The sequence below is a fragment of the Ochotona princeps genome, chromosome 6 (genome assembly GCF_030435755.1).
Source record: "Ochotona princeps isolate mOchPri1 chromosome 6, mOchPri1.hap1, whole genome shotgun sequence".
NCBI lineage: Eukaryota > Metazoa > Chordata > Mammalia > Lagomorpha > Ochotonidae > Ochotona > Ochotona princeps.
This window is the reverse complement of record NC_080837.1, coordinates 41,100,012-41,123,743: the sequence shown is the minus strand read 5'-3', so window position 1 is coordinate 41,123,743 and position 23,732 is coordinate 41,100,012. Positions and strand designations below refer to the sequence as shown.

The window sequence follows — 23,732 nt, the reverse complement described above, 5'->3', positions numbered from 1 at the left end:
TTCAACCTTACCTCCGTGGCTCACTTGTTCTCATGACCTCTGGGAAACTCCTTCATCTTTTCATGCATCTTACTCAACTTTGCACAAAAAAGGAAAAGGAAGACAGCAGCAACAGGACTCATCCCACAGCAAGTTATGAGTATTCAGTGATTCTGAAAGAGGAACCAGCACATACCGTCCATTTTTAGCAAAGTCTTACCAGGAATATTTATTTTATGTAGAGTATCTGTTGGACACTGCCAGGTAGTTACATGTACTATAATACTTAATCTTAAAAATAGTCTCATAAATTTTCTAAAAATCATTTTTAAAGACAGGAGCTGAGGTTTTAACGGATTAAGGAGTTTATTCAATGAATTATCTTCCATCCTAAGCTTTACTCTGGATGAAACCTTTTTAACTGCTTAACAGTCTGGAAAAATCTAAGCTATTTTTTCCATTTGTTTAGAATTTTCATTTGTTTAGAATTTCATTTGTTTAGAATCTGAAGAGATGGAATATGACACATGACTTTCTAATAAAAGATTTTAAAAAAGGATTAAGGGAGGGGTTGAGTTCCCATTAATTGCCTGAGGAAATCTGAGATCCACTCACAGCGTATCTGAGAAACCAAATCCATTCTTGGAGCAGTTTCTCCACGCACTCAGGAGCGCCCACTCCTTGCCGAGGGCCAGAGAAAGCGTTGGATTAAGTTCCTAACAAGGACAAAACTGTTTTCCCTGCCAGGAGAAGTTCTAAGACTTTCTCAACACAAGTGAAGCTGTGTGACAGCAGAGCTTCTAGTGGGTTTTAGCGCCTGGCTCCTGACGCAGAGAGACAGGCCCTGGCGGCATCTCTCCACAGGCCAGGCACCGCTCGCAGCGCGTTCAAATCGCGCGCCCTTCAGCGTGGCTTTCGCGCGCTGCAGCTGAAGGCTCGCGGGCCTCACGTGAGACACTTCTCAGCGCTCGCTCCTCAGGCCCTCCGGCTTCTCGCCAAGCTGGGACACTGTCCACGTCAGCAGCGTCGCCCGTCGCCCCCGGGTGGGCGGAGCCGGCCCGGGACGTACCTGCCGGCCGCGGCTGGTGGCGCCACGCCCTCCCTGTGATCCGCGGTTAGGTCCCGGGCGACTTTGCCCTTAACCGACATGGCGGCCTAACGCCTTCATGCTAGGCCACTGCGGCTGCTCAGTAAACACGCGCTTGAGCAATCGGGGACTCTAGCCCGCCTCTGCTGCGTAGGTGCCCGGTGAAGCCCTGCGCTTGGGTTTCTTGTTCCGCCTGTGCGGCTAGGGGTGTATTTCTGGAGGGAAAAGAGCAGGCCGAAGAAGAGGACCCAGGGCCGTGCCGCGGCGTGCCAGTCCCTCAGCTTCTGACACTAGGGTTGCTCGATCCCCTAAGTGTTTTTCCTTGTCTCTCTCACCTTGTGGTCCCTGGCCCAACATGATCTTGACTAAAGCCCAATACGACGAGATAGCCCAGTGCCTAGTGTCCGTACCGCCCACCAGGCAGAGCCTGAGGAAGCTGAAGCAGAGGTTCCCCAGGTAAGTGTCCGCCTCTCTCCACTCACAGCTCTTTGCCTGTAAGCAGCACTGCCTCCGCAGCCTGCTCTCAGAAACCACGTGTTACACACGAGGAGGGGGGGGGAGGAACACCAGTGTCAGGAACTCCTGGACGGCGAGAGAGATGTCATCCGCCTTCCAGCCACAACTCCTCAGGCGCGGGACTGCACAAGGCAGGTGCCCCCCCGCGGGTCTTGCAGGGAAATTCAAACCAACGACTGCTTATTGAAAACTTGGGGGGTGCTAAGTGACGGGTACAAGTCATTGATGGTTAATTCACAGACACTGGAAATGAATGGGTGGCCGACTCCTCTCCCAGTGCGAACACAAATGATGGGTTCAAAACGAGGGAAGGGGGACCCTTTTGTCAGTTGGCTCCTGGACACAGGGAAATCAAGCCTGTTGTATTATAGCGCTCATTGTTGATTATAATTAAGTAACCCCAAGGATTCTCCGCCCTGGCACAGTTTGGGGTCCCAGGGATTCCACTTGGGTCATTGGCAATTTTAACGCCAAATCTTTGAGTTTCTCCCCATATGTGTGTGTGTGTGTATATATTTTTTTCTAGAATATATTATACATATATATATATATATTTATTTATTTATTCTAGAGGCATTTTATCCTTGGCTTCTCTCCAGAACACTTTCTTGAGTGATTTTAGAGTTATCCAACTATTTTAAGAAAGGTCTTACACGTGGTTACTTCAATAGGTTCATGGAAAAAATGAACTTAAAAGGTGAGTTTATTTTCATGGAAGATTTTTTAAATGTTTATGCATCTTTTTCATAATACACACTTTTTCATGAATGAGGACCCTTTATATGCATAGATTTCAAAAGTTTTTGCACAAAAATAAACATTATTTTTTAAAATTTATTTTTATTGGAATGGCAGAGCTAAAGAAAGAGGAGAGGCAGAGAGATCTTCCTAATGCTAGTTCACTCATGAAGTGATCTCTCACATGCGTGCAGAATCCCAAGGGCTTGAACCATCCTCCACTGTTTTCCCAGGCCATATGCAGGGAGCTGGATCAAAAGTGGAGCAGTGCGGACTTGAACTGACAGGCATATGGGATGCCATACTGCAGGCAGAGCCTTCTTCTGTGATGCCACCATGCAGGCGCCAAAATAAACTTTTTAAACTTTTTTTTTGTTGTTAAGTTTTATAGTTTATTGGAAAGGCATAGTAACAGAGAGGGGCAGGTAGGGACAGAGCAAGTGAGGGCAGATCCATCTACTGATTCACTTCCCAAAGTCAACAACAGTGAGTATGGAACCAGTCAGACGAGGAGCCAAGGACCTCATGTGGGTGATAGGGACCCAGATACTTGTACTGTCATCTTCCATCCTCTGCCTCCAAGATGCGTTTGGAGAAAGTGGGATGAGAGAGGGGAGATGTGATTCTAGGCACTCTGATAAGAGATGGATACACCAAGTGGTGGCTTCGTGCATTATGTTAAAACACCCACCACAAAACTTACCTTTTTTTTTTTTTTAAAAGATTTTTGTATTTTTATTGGAAAGTCACATATACAGAAAGGAGAGACAGGAAGGTCTTCCATACAATGATTCACTCCACAAGCGGCCTCAATGGCCAGAACTGCACCAATCAAGAACCAGGAGCCTCTTCCAGGTCTCCCAGGCAGGTGTGGGGTCCCGAGGCTTTGGGCTGTCCTCTACTGCTTTCCCAGCCACAAGCAGGGAGCTGGATGGGAAGTGGGGCTGCTGGGACATGAACCGATACGTGCAAGGCGAGAACTTTAGCATTTAGGCTACTGCACCAGACCCAAAACTTATATTTTAATTCTATTGTTTTCACGACATTTTTGAAGTACCTTCATGTAGTATAAATTCTTCATTTTAAAGGTGTGAAAACTGACCCAAACAATTCTTAAAGAACCAGTATAATGTAAGCATGTTACTGTGTTTATGCCATGTTAGTTATGTTGAAAGCGTTCCTTTTTCTAATTCTGAACCAAATGCCACCTGTGATGCTTTGTCTCATCACACTACTGGTTATCCTAAATAGACCTTCCCTGTTTTTAGTATGTCCCCCTTGACTGGGCATTACTAAAGAAGTGTATTCTTTAGGAAATAGATGTTATTGAGTAATTGGTATGAAAGTGCAAATGGATGCCTAAGTGGAAGGTCTCTTATGACCTGAGTTCTTTGGAGGACTTGGGTTTCCTAGACAGTAAGATGAAATATCTCTTTCCAGTGTTATCCAGATTGAATTGATGGTGCTATTTATCCTTTTATATGCTTTAGAATATCTTGCAAAATCTGCATCATTGATACAGGCGTCCCAAGTAGTGTCCTAACCCCTATGCCACACACCTACCCCTTGAACAGGCTTTAAATGTAGTGGTTCATTTTATCAGAGTCAGTCAGGCAAGCACCTCAGAATTTTTTCTTTTTTATGGTTCACAGATGTTAAGTGACAAAAAATTTCAGAGATGTTTTACGATCACATAGTGCCTGGAGTATAGGCTCCTTGAGTTTCAGTCCAATGCTAAGGGATCTTGGTTAGTTTTAATATTAAGATAGCGTAGTCATCACTTTTTCATGTGTGGCATTCCTATGTAATCAGTTCTAGTATTTTTTTCTACCTTCTGTTTTTTTTTCTCCCAGTATATTATTGCCTCTGTTTAATGAGAACATTGCTCATATTTAAAAATTTTTTGCAATTTGTTTCAGATATCAAATAATGCTACATTCTAAGTGTGCCACGTGCCATTAATTTCTTTTTTTCCTTCTTATTGGATGTCAAAGGGAGTTTTTGTGATTTTTGTTTTTAGATTATTCGTTAGTTTGGAAGTCAGTGAGAGAAAGATCTTTTCTGTTGGTTCATTCCCCGTATGACCACGATAGCCAGGGCTGGGCCTGCCTGAAGCCCGGAGCCAGGAGCTTCTTCCTGATTTCTTTCATCTGTATGCACCTTAACACCCAGGCCATCCTCTGCTGCTTTTCCCAGGCCATTAGCAAGGAGCTGGGTAAGAAGAGGAGCAGCCGAGACTCCAGCCCGAACCCATATGGGATGCTGGCATTACAGGTGGCAGCTTTACTTGCTATACACACCACAACACTGACCCTGACACAATACTGCGAAAGAGTCGCTTCATGGAGTTGGAATTTGCAAGGTATTGGCCAACCTATGCTTTGGGAGCATCAGTAAATATAAGATAAATAGAAGTAGGAGCTAGTAATCCTCTTAAGTCACGCTATTTTTTTGAAAGAATTATCATATGACTCTAACGTATATATGCTATTGACAGGTACTTAACGAGATTTTTAAATATAATTTATTTTTGTGCATATATAATACCAAATCTGTCTTATTTATGTGGGTTATATATGTTCACCTTCAAATATGAATAAAAACTGGGGAATTAAAAGTATCACTTTATTTTAAAAATAGTAGACACATTACTTGCTATCATATTCTTGTGATAATAACCACAATTTAAAAAATATAGTGAGTGGGCACAGCACAGTGGCATAGTGGCTAAAGTCCTCACCTTGCATGTGCTGGGATCCCATATGGATGCCAGTTGGCTCCACTTCCCATCCGGCTCCCTGCTTGTAGCCCAGGAAAGCAGTGGAGGATAGCCCAGGACATTGGGATCCTGCCCCGTGTGGGAGACCTGAAAGAGGATCCTGGCTCTTGGCTGTGGATTGGCTCAGCTTCAGTCATTTTGGCCATTTGAGGAGAGAATCATCAGATGGAGGATCTTCCTCTCTGTCTCTCTTCTTCTCTGTATATGTGACTTTCCAATAAAAATAAATAAATCTTAAAAAAAAAACATGTAGTGAGAATGTAGCATTGTTTTACCCTTTGCAAATCTCTTTCATGCTTGCCATAATGGAGGAGAGACACATCAGACTGGATATTCAACTTGTTATGATATATTGTTTTTGATTAAAGAATATGAAGAAACTGTCTTCAGACATATATGCAGTTGGAAAAGGAAAGAATAATTTAATAGACTTGTTAGATAATTGTGAATATTTTTGTTATCGCATAAAACTTAACAAATGGTATTTTCTTAAAGGTTAATTGCAATGTAGAATCTGAAACTATATCAAGAAACTTTTCACCCTCTGTTATATTACAATCCATTAGCCTAATTTGAACTTTGAATGGATTTTTTAACCGTGCCTGATTTTTATCATCATTCATTGTTAGTTTGCATAATGCTGGATATGAGTTATGCAAATTTTCCAAATGTTGTCACCTTGCATTATACAATATCAAAAAAATCAACATTTGCTAATATCACCACTGATCTCATCAGAAGTCTGTGATTTGAAGCTGTCAAGCTTATGATGATGGATATGAGCTTTCCAATATTTGAGTTTTCCCTTGAAACCTCAAAATTTTATCATTGGCAACACCTGCTATCAGTTGTTTTCCTTGAAGTGACAGTCTCATGTTGTTTATTTTTGAGAAAATGTCTACCAGATTCCCAAATCTCAATAATCATACTTTGTCCATCATTCATTCAAATAAAAATGGTGTTCCATGGAAAAAGTGGCTGGTTCAGCTTTCAAATCATGCAGGTCCTTTCTCCTGAGACAGCCATAGTGCTTGGATATGCGGACGGTGTGCCTCATTTCTACTTGTTTTGTTTTATACAGTGTTAAGAGTGTGTGTTCAAGAACTGAGATTTAATAAAACTAATCAGTGAATAGTCTTAAGTGAAACGGTCTTTTGTTCCCTAAACTCTTTTCCGCTGCCAGTGTGTGGTAGTGAAGAATAGAGTGGGTACTGAGACAGTAATGGTGCCCTGGCCTTGGTTTGCACGCTGGTGATTTGATGCACCATCGTTTTTTCCCTACAGTGCAAATGTCAGTAATAGGGAAAGGGAAATAACGTCGTCTTTTGCTTAATTAAAAATATTTTTGACTAGTTTCTGGACCCCTTGAAGGTTACCAGGGATTCCATTGCCCATTGACCCCCTCTAAATTAAATGTCATTTATATTTTGAATGGTTTTCTTGTGTATTTAAAATTATTTGTCATAAAGATTGCTGGTAATCCTGTTATCAGCAGAGCATGGTTATGTCTAGTTCTGCTACTTTTACTAGCATTGAGGAGAATAATTGCTTAATATTATTGTGGTCTACCTGTTTTGATCTTAATTTAAAAGGCAAAGAGAGACAGAAACAAAGAAAGACAGCAGGAGATCTTCCTTACCCTGACTTTCTCCCTGGCTGCCTATAGCAGCTGGGGCTGAGTCAACCTGAAGCCAGGAGCCCAGAACTCAGCCCTGGTTTCACGTGTGAGTGGCAGGAGGGAATGTGTTAAAGCCATCACGTCCTCCTTTACAGGTTGGACTTGAGCAGGAAACTGGTTTGGAAACAGAGGAGCCAGGACTCAAGCCAGGCACAGCCTTTTTTTTTTTCCCTTAAAATTTATATATTTTCAAATTGTTTTCCACAATAAAGTTTTGTCAGTATAAGGATTCATCCTTTCCATTCTCTTGCCTCACTGCCCAGTTTTAGTTCCTGTCATTTTCCCTTGTATTGTCAGCGTTGTCTAGTCCCTTAGTATAAATTACAAGTTGAACTTTCTGATATTTAAATGTATGATTACCTAATAAATGCAACAAAGGTAGAAAACTTAGCATCATTATGTAAAGGTGTATTTTTAAGTTTCTTTGGGAGCCTTACTTTAGAAGTTTTGACATACTGCATAATCCCTTTACTTCTCAGTCTGATAGTCTTCCTGGTAAGTCATGTTATGGAGATTAAGACAGCGAGTATTACATCAGAGAAAGTATATGATATTTGACCTTTTGGAACTTGCTTACTTCACTAAGCATAATGCTTTCCAGCTGGAATAATTTGTTACAAATGACAAGATTTCAATCCTCTTTGCCACCCAGTAGTATTCCATTGAGTAGATGTACTGCAATTTCTTTGTGTCCATTGCTCTGTTGATGGGCATCTTTGCTATTGTGAATTGTGCTGCTATAAATATAGGGTGTCATGGATATTTGGATACAGATTTCATTTCCTTTGGATATATTTCTGGGTGTGGGAAAGTATGATTATATGGTAGATCAATTCTGAGTTGTCTTAGCACTCTCCATATTGTCTTCCAAAGTGGTTATATTGGTTTATGTTTCCACCAGCGGTGGATCAGGGTACCTTTTTCCCCAAATCCTGGCCAACAGTTGTTTGCTGATGTCTATATGTAGACCATTCTCCATGTGTAAATTAGCCTTTGGAATTTCATGTTTTGGGAAATATCTATTCATGTCCCTTGCACATCTCTTAACAGGGTTGTTTGTTTTGCTGCTGTTGAGTTTCTTTAGTTCTTTATAGACCTTGGCTATTAGTCTCCAATGTGTTATGTAGTGTGTGAAGATTTCCTCCCATCCTGTTGATTGTCTCCACTCTTTATTCACCATTTTCCTTGCTATACAGAAGCTTCTTAGTTTGATACAGTCCCATTTGTTTATTTTGGCTTTTACCACCTGTGCTTTTGGTGTCTTTTCTAAGAAGTCTGTGTATGCCTGTTCCTTGTAGGGTGTTCCCAGTGTTTTCCTCTTCAGTATTGTGAATCAAGAATGACAATTTGTAATTATAATAGTTAAAAATTATAACATGTAGTTTTTCTGCAATTTTTTGACAGTCAATTTTCTTCTTGAATTATTGGCTGGTGTGCTTCTCTTATAATTCTCTATTATAGGTTTTGCTTTTGTTTTAAATATCTGCCTTTGAAATGTTTAGCTTTTACATTCAATTCTATAATCCCCTTCTAACATTGATTTTTAAATTATTATTATTTTCCATTAATGATTTTATAAGTATATGATTTTCCTCACCCCATCTCTAGCCACACTCTCCTTCTGTCCCTAACTTCCCCCCTAAATTTTACTAATACAGTCCTTCAGCTGCAGTCACAATTCTAGCATTCTGTTATTTACAGGTGTCATGATATTATATGTATAGGCAATGGTAGAGAATCAAGTATCTTGTTGTAAAGATATATTAACAGTTTCATTGGGGGGTCTTTTTTTCCCCGACACTCTATTTGAAAGAGTTACACTCAGAGACAAAGAGGCAGGGAAACACAGAGAGATCTTTGATCCACTGGTTCACTCCCCAGATAGCTGTAAGGGCTGGGGCTGGGCCAGGCCAAAGCTAGAAGCCAGGAGCTTCTTCCAAGTCTCTTTCATGGATGACAGGAACTTAAACAGTTGGACCATCTTCTGTTATTTTTGCCAGATCATTAGTGGGGAGCTGGATTGGAAGTGGAATAGTCTATACCGGAACCAACACCCATCTGGGATGCTGGCATTGCAGGCAATAGCCTTACTTACTGTGCCGCCATGCTGATCTCAGGTTCAGTGATTTTAAAGAATTGTTGTGGAGGACTGGGCACTTGGTAAGCAGATTAAGCTGTCACCTGTGACAACCAGAATCTGGTATCAGAGTGCCAGTTCAACTCCTGGCTACTCTACTTCAATTCCAGCTCCTTGCTAATGCACCTGGGAAAGCAGAAGGTGGCCCAAGTACTTGGGTCCTTGTCATCCATGAGGGAGACCATAATTTACATGACCTTCAAAAGTGATATAAATCATACATTCCCAGAGAGGTCTATATTTCTTTATTGCTCATTAGTATAGATTGGAATGTCTAAGTAAGGAGTACTGTTATTTCATTCTTTTCTTTGACAATCTTTAAAACTTTTTTTTAGTTCTATAGGGCTTGAAGGTCTGGTTTGTGCTACATTATATAGCTCAGCTTTCAAGGTTCTTCTCATAGCTTTTTTGTAATATGGTCCCTTCCCTTCTTTCTAAAGGAAGTGCTTAGCTTTTTACAGATAGTTTTTGGATTTGTGTACCTGCAAAAGTGGAATAGCTTGAATTCCTAAAAAAGAGTATTGAAAGAAAACCTCAGATAACATCATCTTGGGAAGAATTCATATACTGAGAATACATCTTACTAGTTTTGTGAGAAATGTTATTATTAGAATATTGGTTTCATTTTAAAATCTATATTCAGACATGATAGTTTAGGTTATTAGATGATAACCAATACCAGAATGTTTGCTTGTATAATAAAGAAAAATTATATACTTCTCTAGCAAAAAGAAATTCAATAGAAGTATAGGGTAACAGCATTTTATTATTTCACTTTCACAAGTTTATTATCAAGTTTTATAGCAAATTTTGCTGTATTGGTTGAATTTACATTAAAAAATAATAAACATACAAGTATTTTCTTTAGAGTAAGTCTACAAGTAGTTTTTTTTTTTAACATTTATTTATTGTATTACAGTCAGATATACAGAGAGGAGGAGAGACAGAGAGGAAGATCTTCCGTCTGATGATTCACTCCCCAAGTGAGTGCAACGGCCAGTGTTGTGCTGATCCGGAGCCTGGAGCCAGGAGCCAGGAACTTCCTCCAGGTCTCCCACACAGTTCCCAAGGCTTTGGGCCGTCCTCGGCTGCTTTCCCAGGACACAAGCAAGGAGCTGGATGGGAAGTGGAGCCACCGGGATTAGAACCGGCGTCCATATGGGATCCCGGAGCATTCAAGGCGAGGGCTTTAGCTGCTAGGCCATGGCGCCGGGCCCTACAAGTAGTTTTTTAGATATAGAAGTTATCCACAGGTATGAGTATTATACAGGAGACAGGTAAAGAATAAATTTTCTTGTATTTTCAGTTGTGTTTTTATTTAAAAGAGATATTTTCACATGTTCGAGTCAAGGTGTCTTTCTTCTTTTCTTTGCCCCCTATCCAGTTGTACATACAGTGAGCTGGTATACACCATACATCCTAAAGCTGCTGGGGTGCTACTTCTGACTGAATCACAGTTCTCCATTTCATAGGGAAAACAGGATGGATAGCTACATGCCACAGTCATTGGGCCATGGCTCTGAAGCCAGAGTGGAGCAGATTGTGCACCAGATCTTGTACTTGGCTGATCATTGAGTCCAACTCTTTGTCTGCCACACTAGGAAGATAATACCTGTGTTAGCTTTTCTTGCCTCTTTCCATCCCTGCTTTTTCTGAGACGTGTATCTAGTAGTTAAAAGGGTTTTTGTTTGTTTATTTGTTTAGTAATCCAATAATTCCTTTAGTAATCCAAGAACCATGGCCTAGTTTGTCACAGTTTGCTATCTCTTGTTAGAGGGATAATATTTTCCATTCAGTCTGACCTGATAAATAGTTGGGATCTTATTGAGATAATGAAGGGTTCTGTAGTTGTCAATCCAAAACTAAAATAGTTAAAATTTCTCAGGACCTATTTTGTTTGATGTGTTTGTAATATTGTGATTTCAGCTGCTAAAAACATTACCTCTTCCACGACCAAATAATGACCCATCCTAATTGGTACAATTCTTTGTGAAGCTCAGTCTGGTGTTTTTTTTTTTATTATTATTATTAATATAAAGAGTGAATTATTTATTTCACAAGTTTAGTTCTTTTTTAAAAACAAAAAAATATTTTTATTAGAAAGGCAGATTTTACAGAGAGAAGAAGAGGCAGAAAGATCTGCCTGCTGGTTCATTCCCCAAATGGCTGCAATAGCTGGAGCTAAGCTAATCCAAAGCCAGGAACCAGGAGCTTATGTGTCTACCACATGTGTGCAGGATCCTAGGGACTTGGGCCACACTCTGCTGCTTTCCTAGGTGATTATCAGGGAGCTGGATCAGAAGTGGAGCAGCCAGGACACGAACCAATGCCCATAGGTGATGCTGGCACTTGCAGGTGGGTGATTAGCTTGTTGATCTACCATACCAGCCAAATAGGTTCAGTTCTAAAAAGATGACCATTCTTTCTTCAATTCATTCTCCCTTCCTCAATTCTCCTCCATCATTCCTCTATTTGCTTTACTTTTTTTCCAAACATAATTTTAGTCCACTATATAATCATAGGTTTAATTCACTAGTAACCGTAATTTTCAATAGGTTAAAAAGTAGGAAGACCATATTTCCATAGAATTATGAGAAAGGACTAAAAATATGACAACAGCTAAAAATAACAATCCTATCAGAAGGTGTTCATTTTATTCTGATGTATTTTTTGTGTGTTTAATATTAGTATCACATATCTAAGAAAACTTATTTGTCTTTTTGTGACTGGCATACTTTAATAAGAATGATGGTTTCCATTTGCATCAGTTTTGTTGCAAAAGGCAGGATTTCATTTTTTTTTATGGTTAAGTAGTATTTATATATATATATATATATATATATATATATATATATATATAAAGAGAGAGAGACTATATATATTCTATATAGAGTATATATACACACCCACATGCCATATTTTCTTTATGCAATCATCAGTTGATGGATGGATGGATGGATGGATGGATGGATGGATGGATTCCATATCTTAGCTATTGGAGTTGAGCTGCAATAAGCATTGAAGTGCAGGTAACTCTTTAATCTGCTGATTCCATTTTGTTTGGGTAAATTCCCAGGAGTGGGATGGCTGGGCATATCTATTTTAAAATTTCAGAGAAATCTTTCTATTGTTTTCTGTGAATGTTGTACTAGCTTATGTTCCCACCATCAGTGCATTAGGGTACCCTTTTCCTTATGTCCTTGCCACTATTTATCATTTTCTGATGTTTGGATGGTAGCCTTTCTAACTGGAGTTTAATGAAACCACCTTGTGATTTTTGTTTGCATTTCCCTGATGGCTAGTGATCCTGAGCATATTTTCCCAAATCTGTTGGGGCTTTGAATTTCTTCCTTTGAAAAATGTCCCTATATCCTTTGCCCATTTCTTAACTGGATTGTTTTGTTGTTGAATTTCTTGGACTCTTTATAGATCCTGTGTGCAAATATTTTCTCCCATTCTCTCAGTTGCCTCTTCATTTTATTAAGTGTTTCCTGTGCAGCACAGAAGCTTGTTAGCTTGGTGTAATATCATTTGTTGACTTTTGCTTTTTAATTTTTGTTTTGTTTTGTTTTGTTAGAAAGTTTTACAGAAAGATGGAGACAGAGAGGGAGAGATCTTTCACCTGCTGATCTACTCTCCAATGGCTGCAGCAGCCAACTAGAGTTAGGCTAGTTGGAAGCTGGGAGCCTGAATTTATGGTTGTAATAATCAAAACTGGGATGAACTTTGGCACAGTGTTCAGACACAGCCCACCTCGAGTGCCTTGGTTGGAGTCCTCCCTCCACTTCTGACATGGCTTGCTAATGAAGCACACTGGAATGATGGCTTAGTTGTCCAGATATCTGCTAATCTGAACCTGGATTAAGTTCCAGGCTTCTGCTTTTTGGCCTGTGTCTTGACTATTGTGGATCATTGGGAGAGTGAACCAGAAGGTAGGAGAAGATTCTCAGTCTCCCTGCCTTTCAAATACATGAAAATAAGATGAATGAATAAATTTTAAAAATCAAAACTGGAAACTTTTGAAGAGCACTTACCCAGTTATTTTTCAACATCTGAAGTGTCATTTTATTTCCAGGACAATAGAATAGCTAATTATTATCTTTGAATGATGACACTGGCAACCAAGATGCAAAGTTCCATCTATCTAGGTTGAGGCTGATGCCCTGTTAAACTCACCTCCTGCCACCACAGAAAATGGTTATGTAACATGAAAATGGCTTCAGAAAGAATTAGAGGGAGTGTTAAAGCCTGAGAGTTTTAAAGCATTCCCTCATATTATTATTTTAATTTTTAATTTATTTTTTATTGGAAAGGCAACTATACAGAGATGAGGAGAGACAGAGAGGAAGATCTTCCATCCAGTGGTTCACTCCCTAAGTGGCTGCAACTCCTAGAGCTGAGCCAATCTGGATCCAGGAGCCAGGAGCCAGGAGCTTCTTCTGAGTCTCCCATGTGGGTGTGGGAACCCAAGGGTTTGGGCTGTCCTCTACTGCTTTCCCAGGCCACAAGCAGGGAGCTGGATGGGAAATTGGGCTACTGGGATTAGAACTGGTGACCATATGAGATCCCTGCACACTCAAGGCAAGGACTTTAACCACTACACTGTAGCACAGGGCCCATTTCATTATTCTTAAATTTAGGTACCCATGCTCTGGAAGTTTTTTTTTTATTTCTTTCTTGCCTTAATTTTGTTAAGTGGTATACATTTCTGCAGGAGATTTGGGTGGATATCAGCTTTGCAGTGTGCTAGGTCAAGAAGCAGAGTGAGTCTAGTACATATGTGAGTTCAGGTATGAACCTTTCAGAACTTTTAGATTTTAAAAGATGCCCCAGATCATCACATGAGTGTGAACATTGATTTTAGTGTTTAATGTAGGTATTAATCAAATTTGAAAAATGAGTCCTTTTAGAAAGATCTTAAAATCATCCATCATACTAGTACTGATTATGAAAAGACCTTGCAGTAAACACAAGAGTTATCTAAACTTTTTAAAGAGAATAGATTTATTACTGCCTGAAGCTTTGGTTTTTATTAATTACAATGTACTCTGGAATACTGCCTTCAAAGATTTCCTTTAATTTATCTTGTTTCTGCAGTTGTGCTGATCATATAGTTGCAATAATATTGTACTACTGAATCGACAAAACAACATATCTTTTTTTAAAAATTTATTTATTTATTATTTTTAATTCATTAATTACATTGTATTATGTGACACAGTGTCATAGGTACTTGGATTCTCCCCACCCCTCCCCAAACCCTCCCACCATGGTGGATTCCTCCACCTTGTTGCATAACCACAGTTCAAATTCAGTTGAGATTCCCCCATTGCAAGCATATACCAAACATAGAGTCCAGCATCTTATTGTCCAGTCAAGTTCAACGGCTTCTTAGGTATACTCTCTCTGGTCTGAAGACAGAGCCAGCAGAGTATCATCCCGATCAATTAAAAGCTCCAACATACCATCAGCAAAAATTTACATCATTATGGAATTAATTGACATAGTAATGAATAACCAATATGTTAAAATAAATGCGAGTTCTTAACCACCTTCTGTGAGCACCTCATTGACATTTCAATTTTAGTTTATACACAACATATAACATACATAACATAACATGTTATACATAACATCATATCATCTTAAATTAAGGCAAACGTGGTATTTAACCTTTTGGGATTAGCTCATTTCCCTTAGCATTATGGTTTCCAGTTTGGCCCATTTGGCCACAAAGAACTGCATTTTGTTTTTTTTAATAGCTGAGTAGTATTCCATGGAGTAGATGAACCATAGCTTTCTTATCCAATCCTCTGCTGATGGGCATTTTGGCTGCTTCCATGTTTTTGCAATTACTGATTGTGCTGCTGTGAACATAGGAGTGCATGTTGGTTTCTCATAGAACAAGTGTTCTGGATATATTCCTAGGGTGCTATTGCTGGATCATACGGTATGTTGAATTTGAGTTGTTTGAATGTTCTCCACACTGATTTCCATAGAGGCTGTACCAGCCTGCAGCCCTGCCAGCAGTGGAGTAGGGTTCCCTTTTCCCGCAACCTCGCCAACAAGTGTTGTTGGTGCTTTTATTCATGTGGGCCAGTCTTACTGGCGTTAGGTGGTACCTCATTGATGTTTTAATTTGGATTTCCCTTATTGCCAGGGAACTTGAGCATTTTTCATATGTTTATTTGCCATTTGGGTTTGTTCCTTTGTTAAGTGTCTGCCCATTTGCTATGCCCATTTTCTTGAGTGGCTTGTTTGTTTTGACATTTTGGTTGTTTTGTAGCTCTTTGTATATTCTGGAGATTAGCCCTCTATCACCTACGTAGTGCAGGAAGATCTCCCATTCTGTGGGTTGCTTTTTTACTTTGTTGATTATTTCCCTTGCTGTACAGAAGCTTCTTAGTTTGATGATGTCCCATTTGTTTATTCTGGTCTTGATTGCTATTGCCTTTGGTGTCCTTTTTTAGGAAGTCGGGACCTACCCCTAGATCTTGCAGAGTATTTCCAACATTTTCTTCCAAAAGTTTGAAGGTTTCTGGATGTAGGTTTAGATCTGTTATCCATTTAGATTTGATCTTAGTGTATGGTGAGAGATGTGGGTCTATGTTTTGGTTTCTGCAGGCTATCAACCAGTTGTCCCAACAGCATTTATTGAACAGACCTTCCCATTTGCCTGGATTGTCGGACAAAACAACATATCTTAGCCATCCTTTTCTATTTTATTGTAGGGCATCCCTTCCTCTAATTTCTAGGTTAAACAGAGGTTTTTCTGGCATAGACCTACTATGGTTAATCTGCTTATGGCAGATTTGCAAAAAGGGTTAAAACAGGTTAGAGATCTTTATATCTCAAATATATTAAATTAATTAATTGGAGAAAGTAAGAGAGAATGAAACAGACAGAAAAAGAGAGAGCTCTGTTTCCTGATTTGTTCCCGCAAACACACACAACATTGGGACTGGACTGGGATGAAGCTGGGAGCAAGCTACTCAATCCCAGGTGCGTTACGGAATCTAACTCCTTGAACTATCGCTGCTACCCCCTTCAACACTGTTTTACCAGCAAACTTGAGCCTTGGGGCAGGAGCTGTGGATCAAACCTAGGCGTGCAGATAGAGGGTGCAGATACTTTTAACCAGAAGCCTAAGTGCCTGGAAAAAAAAAATTGAGTAATGCACTGAAAACAAATGTTGCCTACAGCCAAAAACTATGGAAGTGAAAGCCCAAATTATGCTATGGTTTGTGTGTTGTAGGACAGTTATTTGCCATATAACTCTTCTGAACTGCAAAAAGAAGACTTGGTTAGTTTTATTTCATCTGTTAGGAGTGTGTAAGGAGTGTAGATTTGGTATATTGTCATGAAAAATATTTTATTCATGCAATAGCGTTTTGGACAATTGTATTCTGTGCTGTATTCCAATGGTACAATAAATTGCTAAATATACTGTCTGCTGAATATGACTTTACCATGAAAAATTTGGTGCATATGGAGGAAAAGGTTGGAATATATCAACCTTTTCTGACAAGGGACTTTGAATTTTGACCCAATACAGGTGACCTTTGTGTGCAATAAAAGTGAGCTTAATCTTGAGGTTAAGGTTGAGGTGAATGGCAGGGTAATGTGGTAGAGCTTATGCTGACTTTAGGTGCTTCAGAACACACCCAGCTATTGGCTAAATGGGTAACTGGTGCTTTTTTTTTTAAAAAAAAGTTAGAATTTTCAAGAAGCTTATTTATAGCAGGTTGTTTGGTTCTTTAACACTACCCAAGGCTCTGCTCTTTTAGTTGTGGTAAGTTCACCTGTTTTTATTGAGCCTGCTGTTTCTGAGTGAAAGGTGTGATTGTGCTATTATTTTTTATTCCATAGATGAGCTATGACTAAAAATAAAAATGTTCTATGGCTTATAGAAAAAATAACTGACACATACAAGCTTGGACGTGAAAATGTATGTATTTTTAAAGATCTTTTTTCTTTGACAAATTGAACTTTTTCATTTATCTTTGCAATTGTTAGTAGAATTTTTAAATAGTTTGTATGCCTTTGTATAGATTATGATTAAGAGAATTCACATAATTTGTTGTCTTAAAAAGCTGAGGTGATTTGGAGAATGGTTATTCCCTTGGAATTTCCTTAGAGCTGCATTGGCTAATCTACTTACATTATAATATAACACAGAGTGATATGGTGGTATAAAATGTTTTATAGATTTTGCCTGATGAATCTGCAAAGCAAATTGTTTTCAAACATCAACTTAGTGACTAAATCCTTTGCTATCCAATACCTTAATTGTTTTGTCATAAGTTAAATTGTATCTTAGCAAGTACAGGGAAATATGCAGTGTTGTAGTATTAACTATTGAATATTCTGCCCAAATAATTGTTTGAGACAACAAATAACTGAGGAGAGTGTCAAAGACCCTAATGGAAAGAACTTCGCCTCTTTTAATCGAGCCTACAAAATATATTCCCCAGGACTGATCAGCTCTGAAGCGCTGAGGTTTGATGATTGGAATGGCAGGAAACCATGCTTTCAGAACGTAACGAATTGACGAGGCCATCCATCATTTGTTAGCATACGCTGAAACGTGGGCTCTGTGTGCAGGGGCCTGTGATTTAGTAAATACTTGGGAGATGAATAGAGCTTACACACAAGGGAAGATATTGCTGTCCTTCAGCAGCCTGAGACCCGGGCGCCTGCTGAGAAGGCCATCTGACGGCACATCATCAGTAACTGGCCTGTCACAGTCAGCGGTGCCCACCGACCATCGCCAGTATATTAAATGCATTTTTAATATCTGCTTCAGTAGATTTAATGAAGAAAATTTAGTTTCCGTACTCCAAGCACTGCTTCCTCAAGTGTTGTAAAGCGTGGACTCTTGGCTGCACGCAAAAAAAATGCGGGCAGAACATGCTGGCACTTAGGAGAGTTCACAAATAAAAGAAACAAACCAAATAACCTGCAAATAAAAAGTTGCTCTTAGCTGGTGGCAGCCTTTTGATTTTAGAAAACATAATTTCATTTTACAGTTAAGGCCTTGTATTAATTTCTTAGCCCCTAATGCCCGCTTCTCATAGGTCCGTATTCAGAAATGTCTTGGCCTACCTGTACAGCAACTACTCTGAAATCAATTGGTGATAGGAGACTATTATGCTTTGGCCATGATTTGCCAAGTATGTGGAGAGAGAGACTCAGCTTTAAGTCATTTTGTGTCTTGAGTTGCTATTGTTTGATTTTTTAGGATTTTTCACAGTTTTTATAGTCATGAAGATGTGTTTTTCTTAGTGAGCTATGTCCAGGATTTTGGATATGGAACTTAACCTGTTTACTTGTTAATGAAGTTAATAATTTTTGTCTGATAGCTCACGGAACAATTAATAATAAATGTGAAAAAAGGTGATTGTCGATTTACTTTAAAAGTGTTCTTACATCTTTTTAGATAATATTTCTTCAACCATTGTGATTTTGAAATATTCTATGTTTATATGCAGGCAAAATGTGTAGATTTATTCTTTTTAATGAGTTTCAGTGCTGACATTATTTACTACAAAACAGCAAGACCACCAGTTAGATATTGTTGCAAGCGTGCACCTTAAAGGTTTCTCCTCTTAAGAAAAAAAATCCAGAATATGCTCTCATGTGTTCACAGGAGAAGAAGCTACAGAATGGGTTCTATAAATCTGATTCCTGCATATGTCAAAACAGTAACGTATTAAATGCATATTATTATAAAATTTAAGACATGTCTTAAACACACTTACATTTTTATAACACGTGGCAATATTAAATAATACATTTCCTTGTTAGCATCTGTTTGCCGTCATTGTTGGCAAGACCTATGATTTATTGCTTAAATTAATGACCAAGACCATTTTGGACCTGATATATGCCCCTAAGCTTATTACATCACTAAATAAAATAAAATGTATGCACTTGTGACAGAATTATTTTTATAATTGTTTATCCCTTTAAGTGCCCTATTCAGTGATTCACTGAAAGGTTCATAATGGTTGGCTTGTAACCAGAAAATAATCTCAGAATGGCAAAATATATTTCTTGCCTAGAAATAAAATGCCAGAGTGATGGTGATGATAGGGGTCCCAGCAAGAATTTGCAATACTCAAACTCATTCTTTTCTTCCATGCTCTCCATGAGCTCTTACTTCATTTTTTGACACGTAACCTCCCTCCCTCCCTCCCAAGGCTATTAGTGCTAGAGCTGACATACATACAAACCGTTCAATATGGGGTAGTGATATACAGCCGCAAGGGTTAAACTGTTCTTTACCTAGAATTTTCCAGGTGCCATTATCACCATCCCTTAAACTGAGTGGTATTCTCTTTTAGTTCTTTGCTTTAGGGAGATTGGTACTTGGCTGTCTTTTTGTATTGAACTCTGACTTCAAAGTCTTTATCTTTTCTGAGGATGCGGTATGACAGACCCTTCAGTATTTTTTACAATAAACTGTTACTCACCTAAAGTCACTGACTTAACAATACAGTGTGGCATGAATTTGTGGTTTCCTGCTCCACATGAAGTATCTCATTGATTGCCACGTTTCCGGTCATAATTGATGGTAAGGTCAAGTTCTGGAGAAGTGTAGCTTTGCTTCTGGACTACAGTGTCTACACCTTGAAACATATGGAACTGCTTTGGGTACCTGTGAGTGTTACCCTGGAAAAATAATTCCTTAAATACTTTGAGACACGTCTCCTTTACATTATAACTTCTAACTGTAAACAAACCTTAGTTCCTAAGAAGATCATTTCTTTGTCTTGTTATCGTCTTACTTATACTGCATTAAATAGTGGAGGCTCTCTTTTTCCCTTAGTACTCTCTCAAGACAATTGATCTAATGAAGGTTTTCATAGTTTTCTTGATGATCAGGCCAAGAAACACTCATGTTTTTCTTGAAAATCTACATTGGCTTTTTTCAGTTTGAGGAGCTCATCTCACATTTCGGATCTCTGCTGCCATCCTTTTTATCTGATTCCTTGTCTGGGAGACCTGTTCTCAGATAAAATATTTTAAAGGAAAACTAATTTTAGAAAAGAATCTCAAATGTCATGTCTAGTTTATTTCCCTGCCTCCTTTACCTCCCTTAAACCCCCTTCTTCTAGACCCTCCTCTCCCCGTCTCCTCCTCTCCCCATCTCTTCCTCGCTCTAGCCCATATATATATATATATATGTATATATATATATATGTATATATATACATATATATATATATATATTAATCTCTTGAATATTAGATTAAAGCCAGTAAGGGATTTTTTTGGTTATCATTTTTACCTGTTCATTTAAAATGTGTACATTCCTCTCTTTTGCTTCCTGTTCCACTGATTGTGAATTCATTTGGATAGGAGCTGTGTGCTTTGCTGTAGTTTTATCTTCCATCGCCTCTTTTTAGTGCTTAGACTACTTTATGTTGCTTTCGGCATTCAGTGACTTCTTGCTAATTTTCTGATGTGCTTCTTTTTATGATCTCTTGAGGAGAAGATGACTTAAGAAGTGTGTTTGCTCTTTCTGGGCAACGTTGTATCTGGTGCCACACAAAGAACTATTCTATCTTGATTGTTAAGCACCCGTTGTCTGGGTCAGGATATTTAAATCCTATTTAAAAATATTAAAATATTCAGTAGGCAGCTAAGTGCTTGGCCTAGTGTTCTACTTAACACTAAATGAAAGTAAAATGTAACAGAGGCATGGAACCATTTGTTATGTTTTAGTATATGAAGCAATGGCTGTGTAAACCCTAACCTTGTAATTTTGTTCCACTTTATCATGCAGCTGTAAGGGTAATCAAAATAAATCACAGGAGGTGAATAAATATTTTCCAGTGCTTTCTCTGTGGTTTCCGAAGTGATGGTTGATCCATGAAATTTTAGTAAGTGTATTAAATAAAACAATATGATATGCACTGTGTCAGATCTGATAAATTATTCGGTATAGGCCATTTATACAGCATATGTTTAGCTACTACGTGAACAACTTAATGACTGAAAATTATGTTAATCCATCTTGCCATTTTTATATTTTATTAAAAATTGCACTGTTTGTACCGGACATTTATATATTTGTGTGCTGAGGGGAGGGTGGGGAGAAGAAGAAGGCGTAAGAGAGGTGCAGGTCGTCTCCATGATGTACTGACAGTGATCCAGGGCTCCTCAGCTGTGCAATGTACATAACACAGATGTTGGGGAGTCATCTGTCAGCCATGCCTCTCCTATGGAGTTAAAGTTCTAGAGGGAAAAGAATTTGACACAGTGCTGTCACTGTTACATTTTCACAATAGAAGAGCATGCAAATATTGAACCTCCTGCTTAGCAGTAGTGCCCTGTCTAATGTCTGTGCTGGTTAGAATAAAAAATCATGGGTGCATCTTGGGCTCAGAGATCTGACAAAGGTCATGCTATGTTGGGCATTTGAATTGGAAATTGTCTGGACTTAGATTTTATAAAGCTCCCACTGTTGTGTGTGGGGAGAATTTCAGCAGGGTTTTGTCCCTAGAGAGGCCTCTTAGGCCCTTTTCTGTCCCATGAATGAATTTAGATGTGAGGGTTACTCCTGCCTTAAAACTGTTAAGTTCATTTTGCATACATCCCTAGAGAGAAAAACTGGCAGATGCTTTTATCTTGGAAGTGTTTAAAAGAAAACTGCAGAGCAGGAACAAGAGAAAAAAGGGGCCCTGTGTGGAGTCCCAGAACATTTTGGAAATAGCCAATATGCAGTTTTCATCAGTATGAAGGCGGGGTGCAATATGGTGCCTGTAGCTCACAGGGGAATATGAATGTTGATTAAGCATACTCCCAGGCTTTGAAATTCTGAAAGCAGTGTCAGAATAATGGATGTTGAGCAAATGTCAAGCATTTGTTAATTTCTCTGTTATTTGGAGTTTATCTACCATGATCAATCAAATAAACCAGTGCTTCTCTCTTGTGGCATGTGTCATTGATATGGTGATTAGGTGGCTGGAGAGACCTTCTGCTTTTTTTTTTCCCCCTTTCCAGGTAACAGATTATAACCAAGTAGACAGAGCTTTTCAGTTGAAGATTGGTTTATGGCTTGTTTTAGTAGAAATTTTGGTATTAACTAGGTACTTTGGTGGCAGTGTAAAAATCACCAGTCACGTGGCAAAGATATTTATTGTGGTGCTGTTTGTACCACCAGTGTCATGGTTTCCGCTTGAATACTTTCACTAGTTGATAAAAGTTTGTTGTATAATTGATCCTGGATGTATTCCAAATGGTTAACATTTATGGCTTGAGTTTTCAATCCATTTTTTGGTTTTGCCTTTACCAATTCCAGTGGTTAATTTTTAATTCGGTTAATATCTCTTAGTCTCAAAAAACAGTGAATGGATTTGTTTTATGTGATTCAAAGTAGTTTCTTCTTAGTATTTTTAGGAAATGTTGCAGCATTTTGATTTCCCAAATAAGGACATAAAAAAAGAAGGAAAGAAAGAAAGAAAGAAAAAAGAACCAAAGGATCTTTTCAGCATTTTCTTAACTGTGAATTATCTTGGAGTGCTAACTTTCTCCTTTGAGAATGTGGCTGATTCTACCAACTGGCTTTTCATTAGGAGTTAACACTAGGTGTCCTGATAACAGGGCAACAAGGAGTAAAAGTGGATCCTTATTTGGAATTTTGCTAGCTGGCATCAAAGCCAACTTGTTTGTGTGAGTCCCGTTTTCTTTTTGTGGTCTACAACATGTAGTTTATGTGATCCAGATTGAGGTGGCTGCCACACCTGCCAACCTTGACCACATCCCAAATATGGAAGGCTGTGATCCTTGGCATGGATAGTTCTGCAATACTGGACCCCCTGAAATGATCTCACCCCTGTTGTTAAACCTTGGTGAGCTTTCTCTTGAGGACAGTTGTATTCAACCCCAACCCCCCACCCAATGCCAGCACCTCCCCCCCCCCCCCACCCAATACACACACTCCTTCCCCACACTGTGAAGTGGCTTTGTGATTCCTGGAGAGTTCTTTGATTTTTTTCAACCTGTTGTGATGTTCCAAATTCTATTACTATGTTGACTTCCAGGGCAGAGCATCTTGAGCTTCCCCTTTAGGTTGTGATGCTTAATTTTGACCATCTACATTTGGGTGTTGATTTTGGCCTTCAATGGGACTAGACTTCCCAACCCTGTGAATAAAATCTTTGTATCCTGCCTGGTATCATGTACAGGGCTCAACCATTGTTTTGCCTCCAGCATCATAAATACAGACAGCAGTCCGACTGGCTTTTCTAGACTGTCTCATTATAGCCCATGGTGGACCTGCATTACTGAATCATTAATCTTGACCCAGGCACCAGGCTGTCACCCATACGCAGTTCACATTTTTTTTTTCCTATTTATAGTGATAAGTTGTTGTTCCTAGGTTAGATTAGAACATTATTGTTTAATCATGAAAGAAGAGTTTTTGTTAGTATTAGTTCTGAAGCATATGTACTTCAAGCCAGTGTTTCCCAGCTCTCTGGTGGGAACAGCTGACAGTTTTGGTAGGTGGTGTACCCTGGAGGCTGTATTAGCCCCTATGTCTCTTGTCTTCCACTTAGCCCTTTGATGTCCTTGGATAACTGAATCTTTTTTTCTCTCTACATGTGTTCCAACTCTGAAGTAATGATTCAGTTTTTAAAAAGTGCTAGAACAAACTCTGGTTTTTGCACACATTCTAATGATAGGAAAACATTTTGAGAACTTTTCCTTTTAGCACATGTTTATAGAGCAAGTGGCACAGTCTTTTTTTCTCCCATTTTCAAAACCTGGGTGCTTTGAAAATGGATCTGTTAATGGGAGACATCAAATT

The 23,732-nt window shown here is 39.0% G+C and overlaps 1 protein-coding gene across 2 annotated transcripts in view; it reads left to right on the top strand.

Moving 5' to 3' along the window:
- Window positions 1-952: 952 nt before the first annotated feature.
- CDIN1 (CDAN1 interacting nuclease 1) overlaps window positions 953-23,732 on the top strand; it is a 204,722-nt gene continuing 181,942 nt past the window's right edge. For both annotated transcript variants that reach the window (XM_004578193.4, XM_058666099.1), the window contains exon 1: window positions 953-1,522. In XM_004578193.4, coding sequence (XP_004578250.2) covers window positions 1,422-1,522 — 101 coding nt within the window. In that variant the 5' untranslated portion in view covers window positions 953-1,421. The remainder of the gene's footprint in view (window positions 1,523-23,732) is intronic.